The sequence below is a fragment of the Aplidium turbinatum genome, chromosome 1 (assembly GCF_918807975.1).
Source record: "Aplidium turbinatum chromosome 1, kaAplTurb1.1, whole genome shotgun sequence".
Classification (NCBI taxonomy): domain Eukaryota; kingdom Metazoa; phylum Chordata; class Ascidiacea; order Aplousobranchia; family Polyclinidae; genus Aplidium; species Aplidium turbinatum.
In genome coordinates, this window is record NC_137472.1 from 64,006,463 (window position 1) to 64,025,583 (window position 19,121).

Below are 19,121 nucleotides of genomic sequence, written 5' to 3' on the forward strand. Positions count from 1 at the left end.
ATGGAAAAATCTAGAAGACACCTTGAGCCAGGACATGGAAACCATCTCAGCTTATCGCCAGAACTAGCGACTGAAATTCAGCGAAACTAAAACTGTGGCGGCAGCTTTCCACCTACACAATCGGGAAGCTGATTGTGAGCTACATGTCCACAACAACGGAAAACCTCTGTCCTTCTGCCCGATCCAAGGTATTTTGGGGTGACAATAGACAGATCGCTCACATACCGCCACTATTTGGTATCACTGCGCAAAAAAATGACATCGCACTACTGAAGCGCCTGGCTGGCCCTAGCTGGGGGGCGAGGGCTGACACTTTGCGAATAGCAGCCTTAACCCTTGTCTACTCTTCTGCAGAGTATTGTGCACTAGGGTGGGCCGTTTTTGACATTTTTTCGAAATTCAAAAACGGTTAGTCATAAAAAGTGGCACATGCATGAAAAAATTACGTGTGCAAAGTTTCATCAGTTTGGGGGTGCATCTTCTGCCCGCGCAGGGGGGTTAAACTTTCAATTTAAAAAAAAAAATGGGGAAATTTAACTTTCCGTTTTAAATTAATTTTTTTTATAATTTTTCTACTGGCTAGTTATAAATTGTAAGTGGGATGTACCCAGAACTTTACTATGTAAAGGCATGTTTGAAGCTTAAGGTTTACTGCCCCGGCATCCACGACCAAAATGCTGAATTTTCACCAATTTGAAATGCTATTTTGTCATTCATTCATCTTCAGAACATTAACGACAAAATGTTAGAAATCATGGAGACCATAAACAAAACATTCACCTTCAGAACATTCATCTTCAGAACATTACCTTCAGAACATTACCTTCAGAACATTCATCTTCAGAACATTACCTTCAGAACATTACCTTCAGAACATTCATCTTCAGAACATTACCTTCAGAACATTCATCTTCAGAACATTACCTTCAGAACATTACCTCTAGAAAATTACCTTCAGTGCATTACCTTCAGAACATTACCTTCAGAACATTACCTTCAGAACATTCACCTTCAGAACATTACCCTCTGAACATTCACCTTCAGAACATTCACCTTCAGAACATTCACCTTTAGAACATTCACCTTCAGAACATTCACCTTCAAAACATTCACCTTCAGAACATTACCTTCAGAACATTCACCTTCAGAACATTACTTTCAGAACATTACCTTCAGAACATTCACCTTCAGAACATCACCTTCAGAACATTCACCTTCGGAACATTACCTTCAGAACATTCACCTTCAGAACATTACCTTCTCAACATTCACCTTTAGAACATTCACCTTCTGAACATTCACCTTCAGAACATCACCTTCAGAACATTACCTTCAGAACATCACCTTCAGAACATCCACCTTCAAAATATTACCTTCAGAACATCACCTGCAGAACATTACCTTCAGAAAATTACCTTCAGAGCATTACCTTCATAACATTACCTTCAGAACATTACCTTCAGAACATTACCTTCAGAACATTACCTTCAGAACATTCACCTTCAGAACATTCACCTTCAGAACATTCACCTTCAGAACATTCACCTTCAGAACATTACCTTCAGAACATTCACCTTCAGAACATTACTTTCAGAACATTACCTTCAGAACATTCACCTTCAGAACATCACCTTCAGAACATTCACCTTCAGAACATTACCTTCAGAACATTCACCTTCAGAACATTACCTTCTGAACATTCACCTTTAGAACATTCACCTTCTGAACATTCACCTTCAGAACATCACCTTCAGAACATTATCTTCAGAACATCACCTTCAGAACATTCACCTTCAGAACATTACCTTCAGAACATCACCTTCAGAACATTACCTTCAGAACATTACCTTCAGAACATTACCTTCAGAACATTCATCTTCAGAACATAACTTTCTGAACATTACCTTCATAACATTCACCTTCAGAACATTCACCTTCAGAACATTACCTTCAGAACATTACCTTCAGAACATTCATCTTCAGAACATAAACGACAAAATGTTAGAAATCATGGAGACCATAAACAAAACATAACTTCTTTATTAATAATTAATAAATCTTCTTGAGTTTTTAAACAAATATGACAAATATGGTGTTATAGTAACCAATTGCAACGTGCCTCAAAGCTGTCAAAGGACATTTGCTACTTTCAAGGAGCTCATTTTTAATTTTGCATCAGAAGTACTATGTCATTACATTATTGCCTGACTTATTTGCACTGTGTTATGGAAGAAAGAACACAATCGGTACCGTTTCAAACTATTCAATATGACCTGATTTGGAATCGAACTCAGATCTACCACCAACAAATTACCACCCTGTGTATAACTGTATAACTGCTACTTGAATTTTACTTTCAAAGTAGCAAAATAATCATAATAGTTACGACAGTTAGCAATCTGAGCTCAATAACAATAATGGCTTCAAACTGCCAATGTTTTAAATGAATAAAGATAAAATCAGAAATGATATTAAATTTTCGCTTTCATCATCTTGGGATAAATTATCGCATGCAGAACATAACATTTTTTTGCTTAAATCATTGCAAGCAAGAAATAAATATTTTCCCATTTTGTTCGTCAGGACATGATTGTCTCGCGTCATGCATGCCAAGAACGTGGGTTTGGCAAAAATCTTATCTACTTCTTTTGTGTCTCAGTTTTTGGCATGTGCTCATGTGATCAAGATGGAAATGAATCGATTGGTGGAGTTGGTTGTGTTTGACGAAGGTGTGACGTTTAATGCCGGACACCCGATGCATCTGCACGGTCAACATTTCGCTGTGGTTGCCATGGACAAGTGAGATTAGTTGTTAGAGATGTTCAAAAGTCTAAATTTTTGCGTTATTTTGTTTTGAAATGAAATGTATTCCATCGACTATTGGGTTCTCCTCCCACACAAAGAAGCAGCCTATAGCCGGAAACGGAGGCTGTCATTAGTTTTGCAGTTTTGAGAAGAGAAAAAAATCGTAAATAATATCTGCTCATTCTTCTATAAAACTTGATTTATTAAAGCAACTAATGGAGAGTTGCAAACTACTCTTATGCCACGATCTATCATATGAGTTTATAGTCCGGAAACACCGTGAATCTGCTGTAGGTTAGTAAAAGGATAGATCCTCTGGGTGATTAGTTCCAGAGAAGAAGCGGTCCCACTTTCACAACTCACAAGCTGCAACTGTCTGGCAGTGTATCCAATATGCGAAGTTTTATTATTGTCCAGAGGCTTTGTTACGATTACAAAACTTTTACCAGACTACTCTGAAGGTGAGTAATCGTGGTGACAGCAAGCTAGACAACGTATGTTCGATCCGACAAAAAGTGAAGCTTGATTCAAATAGGAAACAACCACACGTCGATAGTGCGAGAGAAGACAACAACTGTGATTTACAAAATCAAGTGCGATTGGATCATAACCATATTGGAATAGATGGAACAGCCTGGCAAGCTTTGTCTACACTGTTAAAAAATTTTACTGTCCTTTGGACAGGCAGCAAAATAACTTCCCAAGTAGTAATTTTATTTACTGTAATGAAAGTATTTTTACTTCCGTTGACAGTCATATTTTTAATGTTTCTTATCAGTAAAATTACTGCTCTGGATAGTCATTTTTTAAATGTTTCTGATCAGTAAAATTACTGCTTTGGATAGTCATTTTTTAAATGTTTCTGATCAGTAAAATTACTGCTCTGGATAGTCATTTTTTAAATGTTTCTGATCAGTAGAATTACTGCTCTGGATAGTCATTTTTTAAATGTTTCTGATCAGTAAAATTACTGCTCTGGACAGGCAGCAAAATGACTTCCCGAATAGTTTTTGTGACAAACCCCATTATGAGAGTAAAATGACTTTCTCTACAAGTAAATATTACACACGTGCATTTGCAGATATAAATTTATTGTGTACAGCAGACCTCACTGGCGACAATGTTTCACAATATATTTCTCAAGATGTTACAAGTATAGCTTTTTGTTTAATGTTTCACGAACACGTGGATTCGCTTTTTTAACTGCAGAGTTCAGCCGAGGCTATATTTCGGCGAAGCATGAAGCAGCAGCGACTGAACAGTGAATTTCTTGACTTGCTTCAATCTTCATAACAAACATCCCTGCCGAAGCATAACCTCGTTGCACAGTCGGAGTACTTTAGGGTGCACATCCCACTTTTTCTTGTCATGACGGATGACCCCAATGCGAGCAAAGTATCTGAGGAAACAACACAAGTTATATCAGTGGATCTTTTCAAATTTGACCATGATATTTAGCAATGTTTGTAACTACACAACAATACCATCGTGTGGTGAAACCTTCAAATTGATCGGAATGCGTTGTCACTTCCACAAACCTTAGAATAATCGTCATCCTCTGGAGTTGTGGCTTGGAACTTGCGTACATAACTAGTATTAACAGTTTAACACCTCTAATAATCAGTCTGGATGGCCGAGTGGTCTAAGACGCAATCCCTCCGGTAATGGGTGCAGTTCTTACTAGCTGCAGTACAGAGACACTGTCAAGAACTTCGTGGATTTGAATCCCACTTCAGACCAGCTTGTCACTGGTATGACTTTGTGAAGGAGGGAGTTCCATTATTGTTATTCCTTAGCTCAAACATAAACAATTAAACACATTACAAGTTTACATACCTCTGTATAAACTCCAGACTTGCAGCTGCACTGTCTGGATATGACATTGCAGACGTAATATGAGCAGAAGAAGTAAGCCAGCACTACAAAAAAACGAGTTGGTTTCCATTGCATGGTTGCCTTCGATGAATACGAGAAACTTCACTGCACTGGCAAGAGTGGGCCCTGCAGATGCAATGAGGCACAAATGAAACTACGACGACTGAAATTAGTGCATATTTACATTTACCAACTTCATATTTAGGTGAGCAATTCAAAAGTTCACTTGTACATCAGTCAAAATTGTACAAACGCTCATTCACAACTTACCAAAACACACAGTTATTGGATGCTGGTAAACGAGTTTCTTCAAACTGGGAGATAGCTGAATCCTACAAATTGAATTCAACATTTTTAAGATATTGAAAATAATACAAACATTGTCAAACACTCATATAGTCGCACTCTTATCGCTAAGAAGGCAATGAAATAGAATTCATTAGCACTAGTAGCATGGTGTTCATATCACACAAGTTATATATAAGCTATATATAAATTTGCAAAGTATGTGTCGGATGTTCTTCCGGGAATGGGAAGGTTGGGTATTAAAAAATCTGTGTTGGCAATTAAATAATAATAAATGTATGTTACCTCAAAGCATTGATAAATCGCTGAGCAATCTTCTTTAAAATATGTTGTAATCAGTTCCACTAATCCCACTGAGATGGGCAAGTTGTCTCCCAGCCGCCAGTTGTCTCCCAGCACATCATAAATACACAAGGATAATATCCAAGTATCAAGTTATTCAATGAAATGAAATACAACACATGCTCAGGAAAGCATAAAAAAACCTAAATTGGTTTAAAACATGTATTATAAGACATTGTCAGGAATAATACTGGTAATAAGTACCGGTCCTCTTCCTGTAGCCTAATGGGGATTTTTCATTCTCAATCTTTGGACAGGGCTGAGGGTCTATCGTTTACCACCCTGGACCTGCTGCTCAAATTATTCACGCTGGTCACACACGAAAGATCAGCCTACCACAAGTTTTAACACCACAGCTGGATAAACCACTCAATTATTTAGTTCTCACTTTTTAACAGTCCTGGGCATTGACTATGCCTATAAACTGCAACTGACGGCAGAGGTTTCACTCAGAGGTAAAATCGAGTTGCATCTCAAATGTCGTTACTCCCTGGCTACTCATGGGCAAGGCGTAGCACCAGATAAGGCAGATATACTCTCTAGCTAGGGTCACAGCTTGTTTTTATAAATCTGTGTAGGCTACCTAATATTTTCTCATTTTGAAGACAGTCGCAGCTGCCATGCCTAGTGATCTTTTGGCGGTGGCTATTTGACCGACGCCGGTCTTTGAATCTGAAACACTATTTGACCGGTCATGACATCACTATACAGGCACCTTTTTCTTTTTCAAAGCAAAAGACGAGAAGCGTGTATATATATAAGTTCTAAATTTGACAATTTTATTCAACTCGATCTGTGGCGCGTGCGATACCGTACTTCGCCGACTCCTATTCTAGAGGGAATGAGTTCGATACTACCCGGAAGCGTTCTTTTTTTTTTTAACTAAATTTTGACCTGAAGTGCATTTTGTAGTCAATTTTTAATTTGAGTTGCATTACATTTACATACCATTAGGCCTACCATTTTTTTAAAAGAAGCATTGTATATAACTAACTTGTTGAGAGCAAAAATGTAATGCTTCGTCCAGCAAACACGGTCACATCAATCAATCATTTTATTTTTCGTCATTAACGCGTCCGGGACGAAAAAGATACTAAGTACAAAAATCGATATATGAGGGTACGACATCGGGGGGACGACATCGGCAGGGGACGACATCGTCGCCACCCATATATCAATAGTTAGCACGGCCACAAACGGAAAATTACCCAGAGAAGTTCTCAAATTCCAGCAAATTAAAAAAACTCTAACTTTATTACTCACATTTGAAAAGACATAAGAAATTGGGCTGTAGGCAACTCAAATTAAAAATTGACTATAAAAATGCACTTTGGGTCAAAATTTAGTTAAAGAAAAAGAAAAAAGAACGCTTACGGGTAGTATCGAACTCATTCCCTCTAAAATAGAAGCCGGCGAAGTATCGCATGCGCCACGGAACGAGTTGAATAAAATTGTCGAATTTAAAACTTATATACGCGCTTCTCGTCTTTTGCTTTGAAATAGAAAAAGGTGCTTGTATAGCCTAGTGATGTCATGACCGGTCAAATAGTGTTTCAGATTCAAAGACCGGCGCCGGTCAAATAGCCACTGCCTAATCTTTTTATACCATAGTACGATTCCAACACTGGATCTTCCAATCCAGAGTCCGAATGCTAGAAGCTACTACAACAGAGCTCGACTACTTCAACGTTGTGTGTTCAGTAGGCTACACTACTAGTATACCGGGAAGATGTGTTAGGTAGTTCTTCACATTGACTCAGAGGTGCGGTGGTTAGAAAATTGTAGGGAGGGGGCAGAGCCTCACTGCATTGACTGACAGACAAACCTGCCTGATCTAAGTCATTGTTGTTCAGTGCATATTGCTTAACTATGTAATTTCGTAACAGTTTAATGCAGTTAACTAACTAAAAGCATCGAAATAAATTAATTTCAATGGTACGCTATTGTTCTCATTTGTCCATGGTAAACATAAAAATTTCAGCAAAGACACCATTTATAGGATTAAACTTGTACCCTGTTCAGTGATACAGGTTTAACGATGCTACTTTTGCTATTGACACGCTTCCTCTGTCTATCTGAAACCTATGACTGCAACAAAACCAGCTGTAACTAAGTTACTGCACTACTCCAGCAACCATGCTTGATGCTTGCAGCCTTGCACGCACATGCTCAGTTGTCAGACCCAGTGTTGCCAGACGCTTAGCACCAAAAAGTAAATAAAATTTCACCAGATTGCATACAACTTCACGAGATATGTAAAACACCCTAAATAAAACAATTTCGTCTAAAAATACAAATAGTTTTTAAGACATAAGACACTGCCGTCACGCATGCGCAAACCTCTTGCAAAACGTTTTCTATATGAGCGGGGATTTTTTGCTTAAAAGTTTAAAAAAATTGAAAAAAACTTTCTTGAAAAAAATTGGTTGGGGGAAAATTTCACTAGATTTCACCAAGAAGTTTTCTGGTCCCAAAGTCAAAAAAATTGGCATCAAAGACCTCTAAAATTGAATTTCACGAGAATTTTTTTAAATTTGGTATCCTATTTCCCCATCTGGCAACGCTAATCAGACTCAGCAAATTCTGAACAGGATGGCGGGAAATTGAGCGCGGATCAGGATAACATTCGCCAGCGTATGGCTGACGACTGATAAGTGATAATAATTCTCGGGTTTTACTGACTAACTTAGTCAGAGAGTCGAACCGTTTGACTATAAAACTCGGGTTCGGTTCGACTCTCTGGTACTTTCAATGCATTTTTAAGGAACCAATATTACAAACAATTAAAACATTTTTGTTGGAGGCCCATGAGTTCGGATCTCTAGCAAACTTCCCTTCAAGTCATGATTGTTTCAATTAACCCATGAACTCTATATTGCCGGCCAAGGTATATCAGATATCAAAACAGAAAGGCATGACATAACGTAGCAGCCCACTGTTTCGAGAATGTGCTGGTGTGACCGTAAATATGTTGACCGGAAAAAAGGTTGACGTTTCGTAGAAGTTATCCCTAGTAGAAGTGCTAAATATATTGCTGCACAAGAGTATAGTAGCCTAATCGGACTAAAATAACGGTGTTAATAAAATGTTACTGCCCATGTAGCCTACCGTACCTATAGTAGGCTACAATTACTGCCAATGCAAGTTAAACAAAAACTATATAAAGTCAGTGAAATTTTACTATTTTTTTCAGTAAAATTGCAAAACACTTTCACAGACCAGTAAATTCACTTCCAAAAAAGAAGTGAAATCATCTACTACGAAAAGAAGTAAAATTTAAAACTGCTCAATCAGTGATTCTACTATATTTGGAGTAAAAAAACGTCTTTGTCTAGTAAATATACCACAAAATGGCCAGTAATTTCAAGTACTGTAACAAGATAGTAATATTCTACTGCTCTTTTGACAGTAAAATTACGAAATTTTTTAACAGTGTATGCGTAGCCTAGACCACAGGCTACATTGTGAAATTCTTGCAATGTTTTGTTGTCCTAAAGTAATTTTTGTTTACTCAATCTTTTATCGTAAAACTCGCTTTGAGAAGATATTGCGTTTGTGCAATACTGGAAACATCTTTGACTTGTTAATCAGAAGAAGCTTGTGATGTAATATAACTTTAGTTTTTGGAAGCTTTTGGTCAAAGCAAACCTGTAATAAATAACCGCGTGATTTGAATATGATTTTTAAAGTTGTGTATTATTTGTGGATAAGAAGTTGTAATGAAAAGTATATTGAAGAAGATTGTAGAGTTCTAGCTGATATTGAATAGATTGTTAAAATGTAAATTATTGCCAATTGTAAACTTGCTGTTACATGTAGTGGCGTTTAATTATTTTGAAGTCGAAGAGAAGTTTGCTGCTTAGAATTTGATTTTGCATGCTGGAAGTGCTGAACCATGTGTTTAGTCTTTGAAGGATTTCTGGAAGCATATTGATTGTGACATACGCCCCACTGAGAATATACAGTAGGGTGGCTCGTTTTTGAACTTTTTTTTTAAATTCTCTCGGGGTATTGGGGAAATGGTGCCAATGAGTGAGAAAACAATCATGACAAAATTTGAGATTCGTACAAAATTGTCTTCAGCCTCCTCATGGGGCCCAAAAATAAAAAATGGAGTCAAAAACGCAGTTTTTTTCAAAAATATTTTTAGTTTGGGTAGATACAATATTGTTTAGATATATCTAATTAGCCTAAGAAAAAAAATTGGAGTCATTTGAACTATTCCTTCAGCTTCCTCACAGGTTCTGAAAATTTCCATTTTGCTGAAAATATCGCATTTTTGCGGGTGGTTACATGATACATAATTGCGTTAGACATTTTGTCAACTATAAAACGTCATTGTATTTCTCTTTATATACCTGCCCTGAGATGTTGCGTCATTTTTTAATGAAATTGGGTTAATTTGGTAGGAAAAAGTAACGTCTTTTATTTAAATTTACGTCACTGACGAAGTTTTTAGTAATGTAACCACAAACAAAAATGCGAAATTTTCAGCAAAATGAAAATTGACTCCAGCCACCCGCACTTGCTGTTGTTTCTCTGGGCAAGAAACTTTACGATAATTGCCTCTACCCAGTGATCGATTTCGAGTAATGGGTAGTACCAAATTTAAGTCATAAGTAGAGTAGACAACCGGAAACAGACATTTCCGTCGACTGCAGCGTGGGTCAGGTGTACGTCGGAAGGCGTACACCGATGCATAGCGCTCAAGTCCGCTTTCCCGCAATGCAGGATAAAGATAGGACAAACAAACCTTACCTCTAGCAATTTTTAGATAAAACTTTCATCAACAAAAGTTGCATCAATTGTTTAAAAGCAACCTACGACAACTCAAAAGCACTTATCAAAACAAACATCGGAACAACCAGATGGATCATTATCCTAGCAGGTGTTGAACAAGAAGATGTTCAGTCCGCTATCCTGTTTGCATCATGCAATAGCTGCAGCAATAATATCAGAATCGGAAGATAACTGGGCAAGTGGATTCACAATTACCGTTCACGTGCGATCTAATCTAAGCTATGCAGACGACATGGCTTTATGCAGACGACATGACGACAACAACTTTAACCGTACCTTTTACTGGCGTAGACCCTATGGTCTCGCCCTCTGCTAATTCAGCAATTTTTCATAGAAGCAGTGACGCTACAAACCTGAGATTTCTTGACTTTTACTTTTTTTTCTTGCCCCAACTTTTAATCCCGATTATGTTGGTATCGGATAATTGTGAAGTTCACAATAAACCTTTTGTTATAGCCAGTTATGAAATGCAAGAAATTTGCTGATATTCAATAGCTTGATTGATAGTTTACTGTTAACGTGCGGTTTCATTTTGTGTTTGTCATTCATACCCAATGGCGCTAAAATTCCATTCTGTACCCAGGCAGCAAAATCCGTCATTTTGACATTAATTCAACGTCGATTTTGCTGTCTGGGTAGGGAGTCGGTCTCTGAGGCGATGTGAGTCATTCTTTGCTGGCAGACAATAATTAGGAAGGTAATTTGTTATTGGCGCAAATTGCTTTGTAGTGCAAAAAGTGCATGGAATACTGTTTGCACAGAAATGGACAAACAAAATTGATGAAATTTTGTGTTCAATGCAAGAGGACTTTCAAAATGAAATGTGAACTGAAAATTTTGACCAAGAAATGGCGAAAATAGGTCAAAAATCGAGTCTTTATCACCTTTTCTACCTAAAATACACAATCACGAATATATTTTCCGAAATAAATTGATTGAAGTGATAGATAAGGCTTTTGACCAATGGCATACTTTTTCTCGTTCTTATTTGATGTAAGCCGACGGAGTAATTAGCAATAAGAGAGACGTAGACCTGATGGTCTCGGCCAGTAACTCTTGCCGCCAAAAGAAGCAGTAACAGATACGGTTAAACAGAAAATACATGAATTCCTCGATAATCTGTCAAAACCGCTGCTAAATTACAGACTTTCAAATTAATGCGTTAATATCAAATGCATGACAATCGATACAATCACCGTATACACTGGTACAAACCCCGATCTGACTTTCGCAAGTGATGACCCCGATAATTGCCAACCGGACAGACGTGTGCTAGAGAAGTTCCCTTGGTCCCAACATCAACTCTCTATTATCACGGCTCCAACGCTCATAATGCCTGTCCCGAGCAAGCTCGTTAAGCGATGGAACTTCAGAATGGCTAACTGGTAGTACTATAGCCTCCTCACAAATGAAGCCACGCAGTATCTCCTATCCCCTCACACCAACAACGTGGAAAAAGCTTACCAGGACTTTTGTGATGCAATTACATCAGCGGCAAAACAATTCATCCCCCGCGGCCGACGGAAGACCTACATACCGTGCTGGGATAAGGAGTGCGAAAACCTCTACTCCGACTTCTTCCACGCCCCTCAGGGCAATGACACCAACAGCTCAGTTACAGCTCTGCTGGCAAGGCTGGACTCAAAGAGGAAGGAGCGCTGCTGGACAGAAGCCGTTGAATCAATCGACTTCACGTACTCCAGCCGCATAGCACGGAGTACACTGAACAACCTAACTGGCAGATCACGTGCCTCTCGTCAACAATGTCCCGTTTCAGCAAATTTCATCGCCTCACAACTTGTGGAGAACGTGAAATGCAAATCAAGAGACTGTGAATCAGATAGATCCGTCTTGCAAGAAATGACGGACCTCTGGAGGGTAACAACCCCAGACGGGGACAACATCTCGGGTGAGTTCACCCCGGAAGAATTTTCCGCCGCCCTCCAGCACATAAAGCCAGGTAAAGCCCCGGGTTCTGACCACCTATGCCCGGAGTTGATACTCCATGCTGCTGCCTCCTTAAAGTCCTGGTTAAAAGACTTCCTTTCCTGCTGTTTGCGCCACCTGAGAATTCCCAGAATCTGGAGAGGAGCCCTAGTGGTTGCAGTCCCAAAGCCGAAGAAGCCCCCAGGGGATCCGAAGAGCTACCGCCCCATCTCTCTGCTCTGTATCCCTTTCAAGATACTTGAGAGACTTATCTACGCCCGTGTCGAACCGATAATAGACCCTCAGCTCCCTCGGGAACAAGCCGGCTTTCGCCACGGAAGATCAACCGTAGACCAGGTCACTCTGATGACCCAAGACATCGAGGACAGCTTCTCGGCAAAAAAGAAGGCTGGCACCGTGTTTGTCGATCTCACGGCTGCCTACGACACTGTATGGCACAGCGGCCTTACCTGCAAACTACTCCGTCTCCTTCCTGACAGGCACATGGTCCATATGATTATGGAACTTGTGCAAAACCGCAGTTTTACCCTTTCCACCGGTAGCGGCCGACGAAGTAGACTTCGTCGACTCAGGAACGGCGTCCCACAGGGCTCTGTCCTGGCTCCCCTCCTCTTTAACACTTACATCTACGACCTGCCTGACACCATCTCCAGGAAGTATGCTTATGCAGACGATCTGGCTCTCCTGCATCCAGCCGGAGATTGGCAGTCAATGGAGAGGAACCTAAGCCAGGACATGTCAACTATATCAACATATCTCCAGAAATGGAAGCTACAGCTCAGCAAGGCAAAGACAGTGTCGGCGGCCTTCCATTTAAACAACAAGGAAGCAAAACGTGAGATCAACGTTACCACCGATGACGAACACCTCCCCCACTGCGCCGAACCTACCTACCTCGGCGTAACCCTGGACAGGTCACTCACGTACCGACGACACCTGGAGTCACTGCGCAAAAAACTATCTGCGCGCGTTGCACTTTTGAGGCGGCTGGCGGGTTCCGGCTGGGGAGCTGATGCGAAAACCCTTCGCACAGCTACCTTGGCCCTCGTCCATTCTACCGCTGAGTACTGCGCACCAGTGTGGTGCCGCAGCTCTCACACCCGCCACATTGACACCGCCATCAATGACGCACTACGCACTGTGACTGGATGCCTGCGTCCCACTCCAACGGACTGCCTTCCCATCCTTGCAGGCATCCAACCTGCTGAGCTTCGCCGTAAAGGAGCCATGATTTCCCTTGCTCGTCGCGCACTGGACCCCGACCACCTCCTCCACAGTACACTCCAGCGCCTACCTGGAGGACAGCAGCGACTGAAATCAAGACGCCCATTTGTGCCCGCCGCACGACAGCTTCTGAACAACGTTGAAGATCTTGGAATAAGTGCGGCACACTGGACGAACTACACATGGAACATGGAGTGGCAAAACAACACCTCCCGACTCCGTGATTTCCTACCCGACGTCGATCCCCACCCTCCGGGAATGTCCCTCGCAAGACTTGCGTGGGTCCGGCTTAACCGCCTACGAACCGGCGTCGGTCGCTTTCGTTCAGACATGTGCAGATGGGGTCTGGCTCCCTCACCGGGATGCGAGTGTGGCGCCACAGACCAAACAGTAGATCATGTCGTCCATGACTGCCCAATCCATCAACCACCACATGGAACGCTTGGACTGAAGGCCCTGGATGACGAGACTGTCGAGTGGCTGATGACATCATGTCCAAACATATAGTCCGGAAGAACAGCTCATACGACGAAGAACCGTAAAATAATATCAGAGGAACACATAACAATTATAGCAGAACCAGGATCATCTTACTTCGGGCATGTTTGTGCAAGTAACGGGACAGGGGCTGAGATAGCTTCAAAGTTGTTAGATCATTTAGAAAAAAGGGGGGTAGATACAACTGAACTCAATGTAATTGGTACTGATGGAACAGTCGTCAATACTGGTGTAAGAAGGGAGTCATTTCGATTAATTGAAGAGTCACTAGGTAGACCATTACAATGGTTTATCTGCCTGTTGCATGCAAATGATATTCCTCTCAGATATGTTTTTCAGAAGATAGATGGTCCAACTACTGGCCCCCATAGATTTGCAGGACCAATCGGCAAAGCCGTTCATACCTGTGACCGTCAACCACTGGTAAATTTTGACAAAATACCTTGTAATTCAGAGCACATACTGCAACCCAACGATTTAAGCACCGATCAGAAGTATCTGTTTGAAATCTGTCTGGCTATTAGCAAAGGTTGCTGCTCCTTAGACCTTTCACTCAAATGCCCTGGTACAATTAATCAAGGAAGATGGCTGACTTTAGCTAATCTCATATTGCGGTTGTATATTTCAACAGGAGCACCATCCATAGAATTGAAGACTGTTGTCATCTTTATTTGAAAGTGTATGCACCGATGTGGTTGTCCAATAGGCACCTTTGTGTACAGATGGAGCAAAACATGTCTACAATATGGTTGACAAGGCCAGATATCTTGAGGATGAGCTCAAGGAAGTTGTTATGAATGCTATCCAGAGAAATGCCTTTTTTGCGCACCCTGAAAACGTGCCAACATTGCCAGACGACAACATCAGTATCAGAGAACGGTCTCTCAGGCCAATACTGAAGTCTAGAGAACGCAAGAGCAGCAGTACAATGCGAGTTTTTAGAGTGCCAACCTTGAACCTTCACGCTAGGAATTATATAGAAATAATTGACTGGCAGACCGAAGATATCACTGAACCTCCCACACCAAGAACCTTAGCAATGAAGATTTGATTAATATGATCAAAACAAATCCATTCACGATGAGTCCTCTCACAGTTGAAAGTTTCCCCTGTCATAACCAGGCTGTGGAACGCCATGTTAAGCTTGTGACAGAGGCTTCAGGCTTCGTTTGTGGAGAAGATAACAGAGATGGTTTCATCAGGGCTCGATTAGAGAGCAGGCGCAAAATGCCAAAGTTTGACAGCAAGGCTGATTTCAAAGTTTAGAATTTCAGTGAAGGTTACATTGAACAGGTCATTCTGGGGTGAAATTCATATCCCTTGGACTTCCCAGAATGCCCTTGGGCGACAAACGTATTCCATCCCTGTTTTTCCCCTAAAAGGTTCACATGTAGGACTGCCTTCACGTGGCGTGAACTGGAAACGTTAATTTTACGGGCTTAACGGCTAAGCGTCCTATCCTACTCTGTTGCAATTATTGAAGGTATTTTTAATTTCTAGATGAATACTATACTAAATAAAGCTTCCATTTGTATTTACTATTATCAAGAGGAACAATCGTACTCACGACAGAAAACAGCATAACCATATAACTGTCAAACGTTGGAGCAAATCGAAAAAGAAGTGTGTAACATGGATAGGAAATGTGAAAAACTGAATTTGGCGGCCTTATTGGATTTGGTCATAATTTGCTCACGCTGTCATCATATGTATTTCTGGTGTTTTATGACATGAACGAGGAAAGCTTGTTGAAATATGATGAAAATTGGGCAAGTATTGGCAAAGTTATGGTGAATTTAATGTATTTTCAAGCAAAGTTGGCGGCCATCTTTGATTTGTGGATTGAGCTTCTTCAAGACATTATTTTTTTTATCTTATTTTTTCACAAATGTGTTTTTCATGAACATAAGCAACATTTTAGGGGGCTATGTTTTTGAATTTCGCGAAAAAGTTATTTTCACTCCACCCTACTGCTGAGTAGCTGAAGATTTCCTGCCCTCCAATCTAGCCTGGAAAGATCGCTCATACGCCATCACCGTATACAGAAAGCAGTATACAAATTTTTAAATTTTATTTTGTATGTTACTCGCTTTGAGGATGCGCATTGTCATTGTGCTCATTGCCATAGTGCACGGAATGCCAGGGAAGCAATAAACCTGTTTGTCGTTGCTTTTACTTTCACTGTCATCAGATGAACATTGCAACTAATGCTAGAAACGATAATACTAATAAGCTATTTTCAATAATTTTAAGTAATTTATTTTTGTGCTTATGAAACAATAAGTTATATTAATAGGCCTACTACAAAAAGTGCTCAATGCCAAGCAAAAATTATTATGTGCGTTTCCAGGATCGGTTCCAACGTCAGTCTTCATAATATGAAGCAGTTACATGAATCCGGTTCTATCCAGTACAATCTGGATCACTCTGTGATGAAAGACACGGTCATTGTTCCGGACGGTGGTTACGTCGTGTTGAGGTTTTTTTCCGATAATCCAGGTGTGTGGCTCTTCCACTGCCACTTGGCTTTCCATGCTGAAGCAGGTGAGCGCAGCAATCAGAGAAGATCGTCATAGTTCAGTTTCTGCTCGGATAGACTGTGGTTGTTTGAAAATTATTTTCAATATAATTTGAATATCATTAAATTAATGAAATTTTCTTTAAGAAGTTATACATTAAGCCACCAGGTTTTGCCTATACCGCACTGGAGTGATCGGATCACGTTTGTATAGTAGATTCACAAATTTATGTTTTAACCGCCACATTGGGTACAGCCACATATAAACTATGTTACAGTAAACTTGGGAAGCTACTATTGCTTTTCGACAACTATGTTTACTTATTTCAAGGTTAATAAATTCGGTCACTGTCTGTTATGCAAGTCAAGATTTTACATAGCTCTGTCGCTTTCTTGTGACAGCATGAAAAGTATCAATGAAGCATCAATCAACAATCAACACATCACTGAAGAAAGCGTTTACTTCTGGTCCACCCTTGATCCTAATTTATTACCGAGACATACTTGTGCTTGCTACTTGTCGGTTTGTTGTCATCAGTCGAATCCAGGGCTCACCACGTGGAGGTTGACAACTTGAGCCCCGAAAACTTGAGCCTTGAAAACTTGACAACTTGAGGTTGACAACTTGAGCCCCATTATGGCTGCACGATGAGGCATTGCCAATCTAAGCTACTACAAGTCAAACGAGAGAAGAAGAAGAAGACCGAGACATAAAATTATCAAAAAACATAATATCGGTATTCAGAAGTTTTCAACAAATGTTCAATATAATTAATTATCCACTTCCAACATTTGACCAGCAAAGAAACTTGTTGTGAGTGCTGGTTCAGTTTCCTTTCCCAAGTCACGTTTTTCTAAATTTCTGTGGATCATCTTTCCCGAGGAAACTCCGGAAAACTACCGAAGAGCATTCTTTGGGGTTATTTCATTCTTAAAACTATCGATCTAACAAAAATGAAAGAGGCCATACTAAAGTTTTGCCCCATTTGTTTGACAAGAATACTTTGGATTCTTAGGCACAATCTGTGCAATGTGAGGCTGAGTTTCAATGGAATCATTTAATTTTGTGTCAGGGTGGCTAAACAGAATTGTTATTTAAAATGAAAAAAGATGCGACAATCAGCTTCCGTCGTTTTCTATTACAAACTCGATTTTCTTAACCAATATGTCGTAAGTTGTATTTTGGCACTGAAAGGTACTAATTTCTCTGATTTAAAACCACAAAATTGTAAATTATCAATAATTTATTTTTGTAATAGGAATGAATATGGCGTTCCAAGTGGGATCGTATTCCAACATCATCACGCCACCCAAAAACTTCCCAAGATGCGGCGACTGGTCGGAGCAATTGACAGACGCTGGTGCGCCGTCGCTAGAAACATCTTGCATTGTTATCTTGTGCGCATTTATAATAATGATGCTCCACGAATGAATAAATATTCATGGAAATTACAAGGTCACGTTGGCCACATCACTCATCACAGTAGAGTATGTATTTTGGTAAAGTCTGGAGAAGAAACCTTGTTAACATTAAAAGTGCCACTTACTTGTACAGTAGGTTAATAAACAAAGGACGAGGGAAACTATGTATTTCTAGCAGTAGCAATGCAAGACTGCCTACTTGAGTGGCATTAAATGAAGGGGTGCCTATGACAGTGGTTCCCAACCGGTGGGGAATTCCCCACTAGGGAGAAATTTTGAAATTTTCCAGGGAAAATTTGGTTTTAGGATTGTAAACCTTTTTAAGCCTAGTAAGTTGGCCAAGACTAGAGCGTTCAAGAGGAGATTATTGTTAGATTAACTGCCGATTAATTATTTAAGCAGCTGTGCACTGACATGGATTCAGACCATCACGTAGGCCCACTTTTGTTTCATGCAAATACTCGATGGCTTTCAAGAGGAAGCGTAACCAAGAGAGTGTTTGAGCTTAAGACACGAGCTTAAATAATTTTCTGACCTTCAAAGAAAATTGGAATTTGTTTCATTGTTGAATGATGACAGATAGATTACATTCCTTGCTTATTTGGTTAATATTTTGTCCATTGAATAAACTAGATCTGAAAATGCAAGGAAAAAACACCAATATACGATATGTATTCAATCACCATCTCCGTTTAAAGCATTTTTCTCATCAACATGGATTATCTGTATCCATGAGCCATTGACATATTGATACCATGTGAATTTAGAAACTGTACTGCTTCCATGCTGGCTCAAGGCAGGTTGAAAGAGAGTGATTGCTTTATGTCACTGTCATTAGGAGATTTTCTTAAGGTACTAGAAGGCTGTGCTGTCCTTGTCGCGGGGGGACTACGCTTTGTCTGGCCTCTACCTTTCGACCAGCCTGGTTTGGTTTGCCCTTCCAGGAGCAGATACTAATACGGCTCAGGATTTAAAGATGCTTTCGAAGCTTTCACCAGCAAGCTTGATAATTCAAGGAGAAATATTAGAATGAACAATGGAACATGTTACCAAAGAATTATTATCGGTGCTAGTTGTTGACGGCAAAGAACAAGTTTTTCCAGAGTTGGAAAAATAATTGATTTTGCCACATCTCACAGCAGTAAAACTGGAATTCATTGAATATTTCCCTGAAATTTATGACGATGAGCTTGATTTAATACGAAATTCATTCACACTGTTGATGGAAAAAGTTTCCGTTAAATTGCAGGATGAATTTTTAGAACTCAAAACGGATTCTTGCGTATGAGACTTATTCAGAGAAAATCAATCACTGAATTTTGGCCATTAATGTGTAATTCCTTTCCCAAAGTGGCAGAGAAAGCTTTCGAAGTAGGCTATCCTT

At 40.0% G+C, this 19,121-nt stretch overlaps 1 protein-coding gene across 1 annotated transcript in view; it reads left to right on the forward strand.

Moving 5' to 3' along the window:
- The window catches only part of LOC145768314 (multicopper oxidase 3-like), a 71,257-nt gene extending 53,379 nt beyond the window's left edge, over positions 1-17,878 (forward strand). Inside the window, exons 12-14 of the mRNA XM_082579794.1 lie at positions 2,660-2,799; positions 16,148-16,341; positions 17,575-17,878. Coding sequence (XP_082435920.1) covers positions 2,660-2,799; positions 16,148-16,341; positions 17,575-17,747 — 507 coding nt within the window. The 3' untranslated portion in view covers positions 17,748-17,878. The remainder of the gene's footprint in view (positions 1-2,659; positions 2,800-16,147; positions 16,342-17,574) is intronic.
- The last annotated feature ends 1,243 nt before the right edge of the window (positions 17,879-19,121 follow it).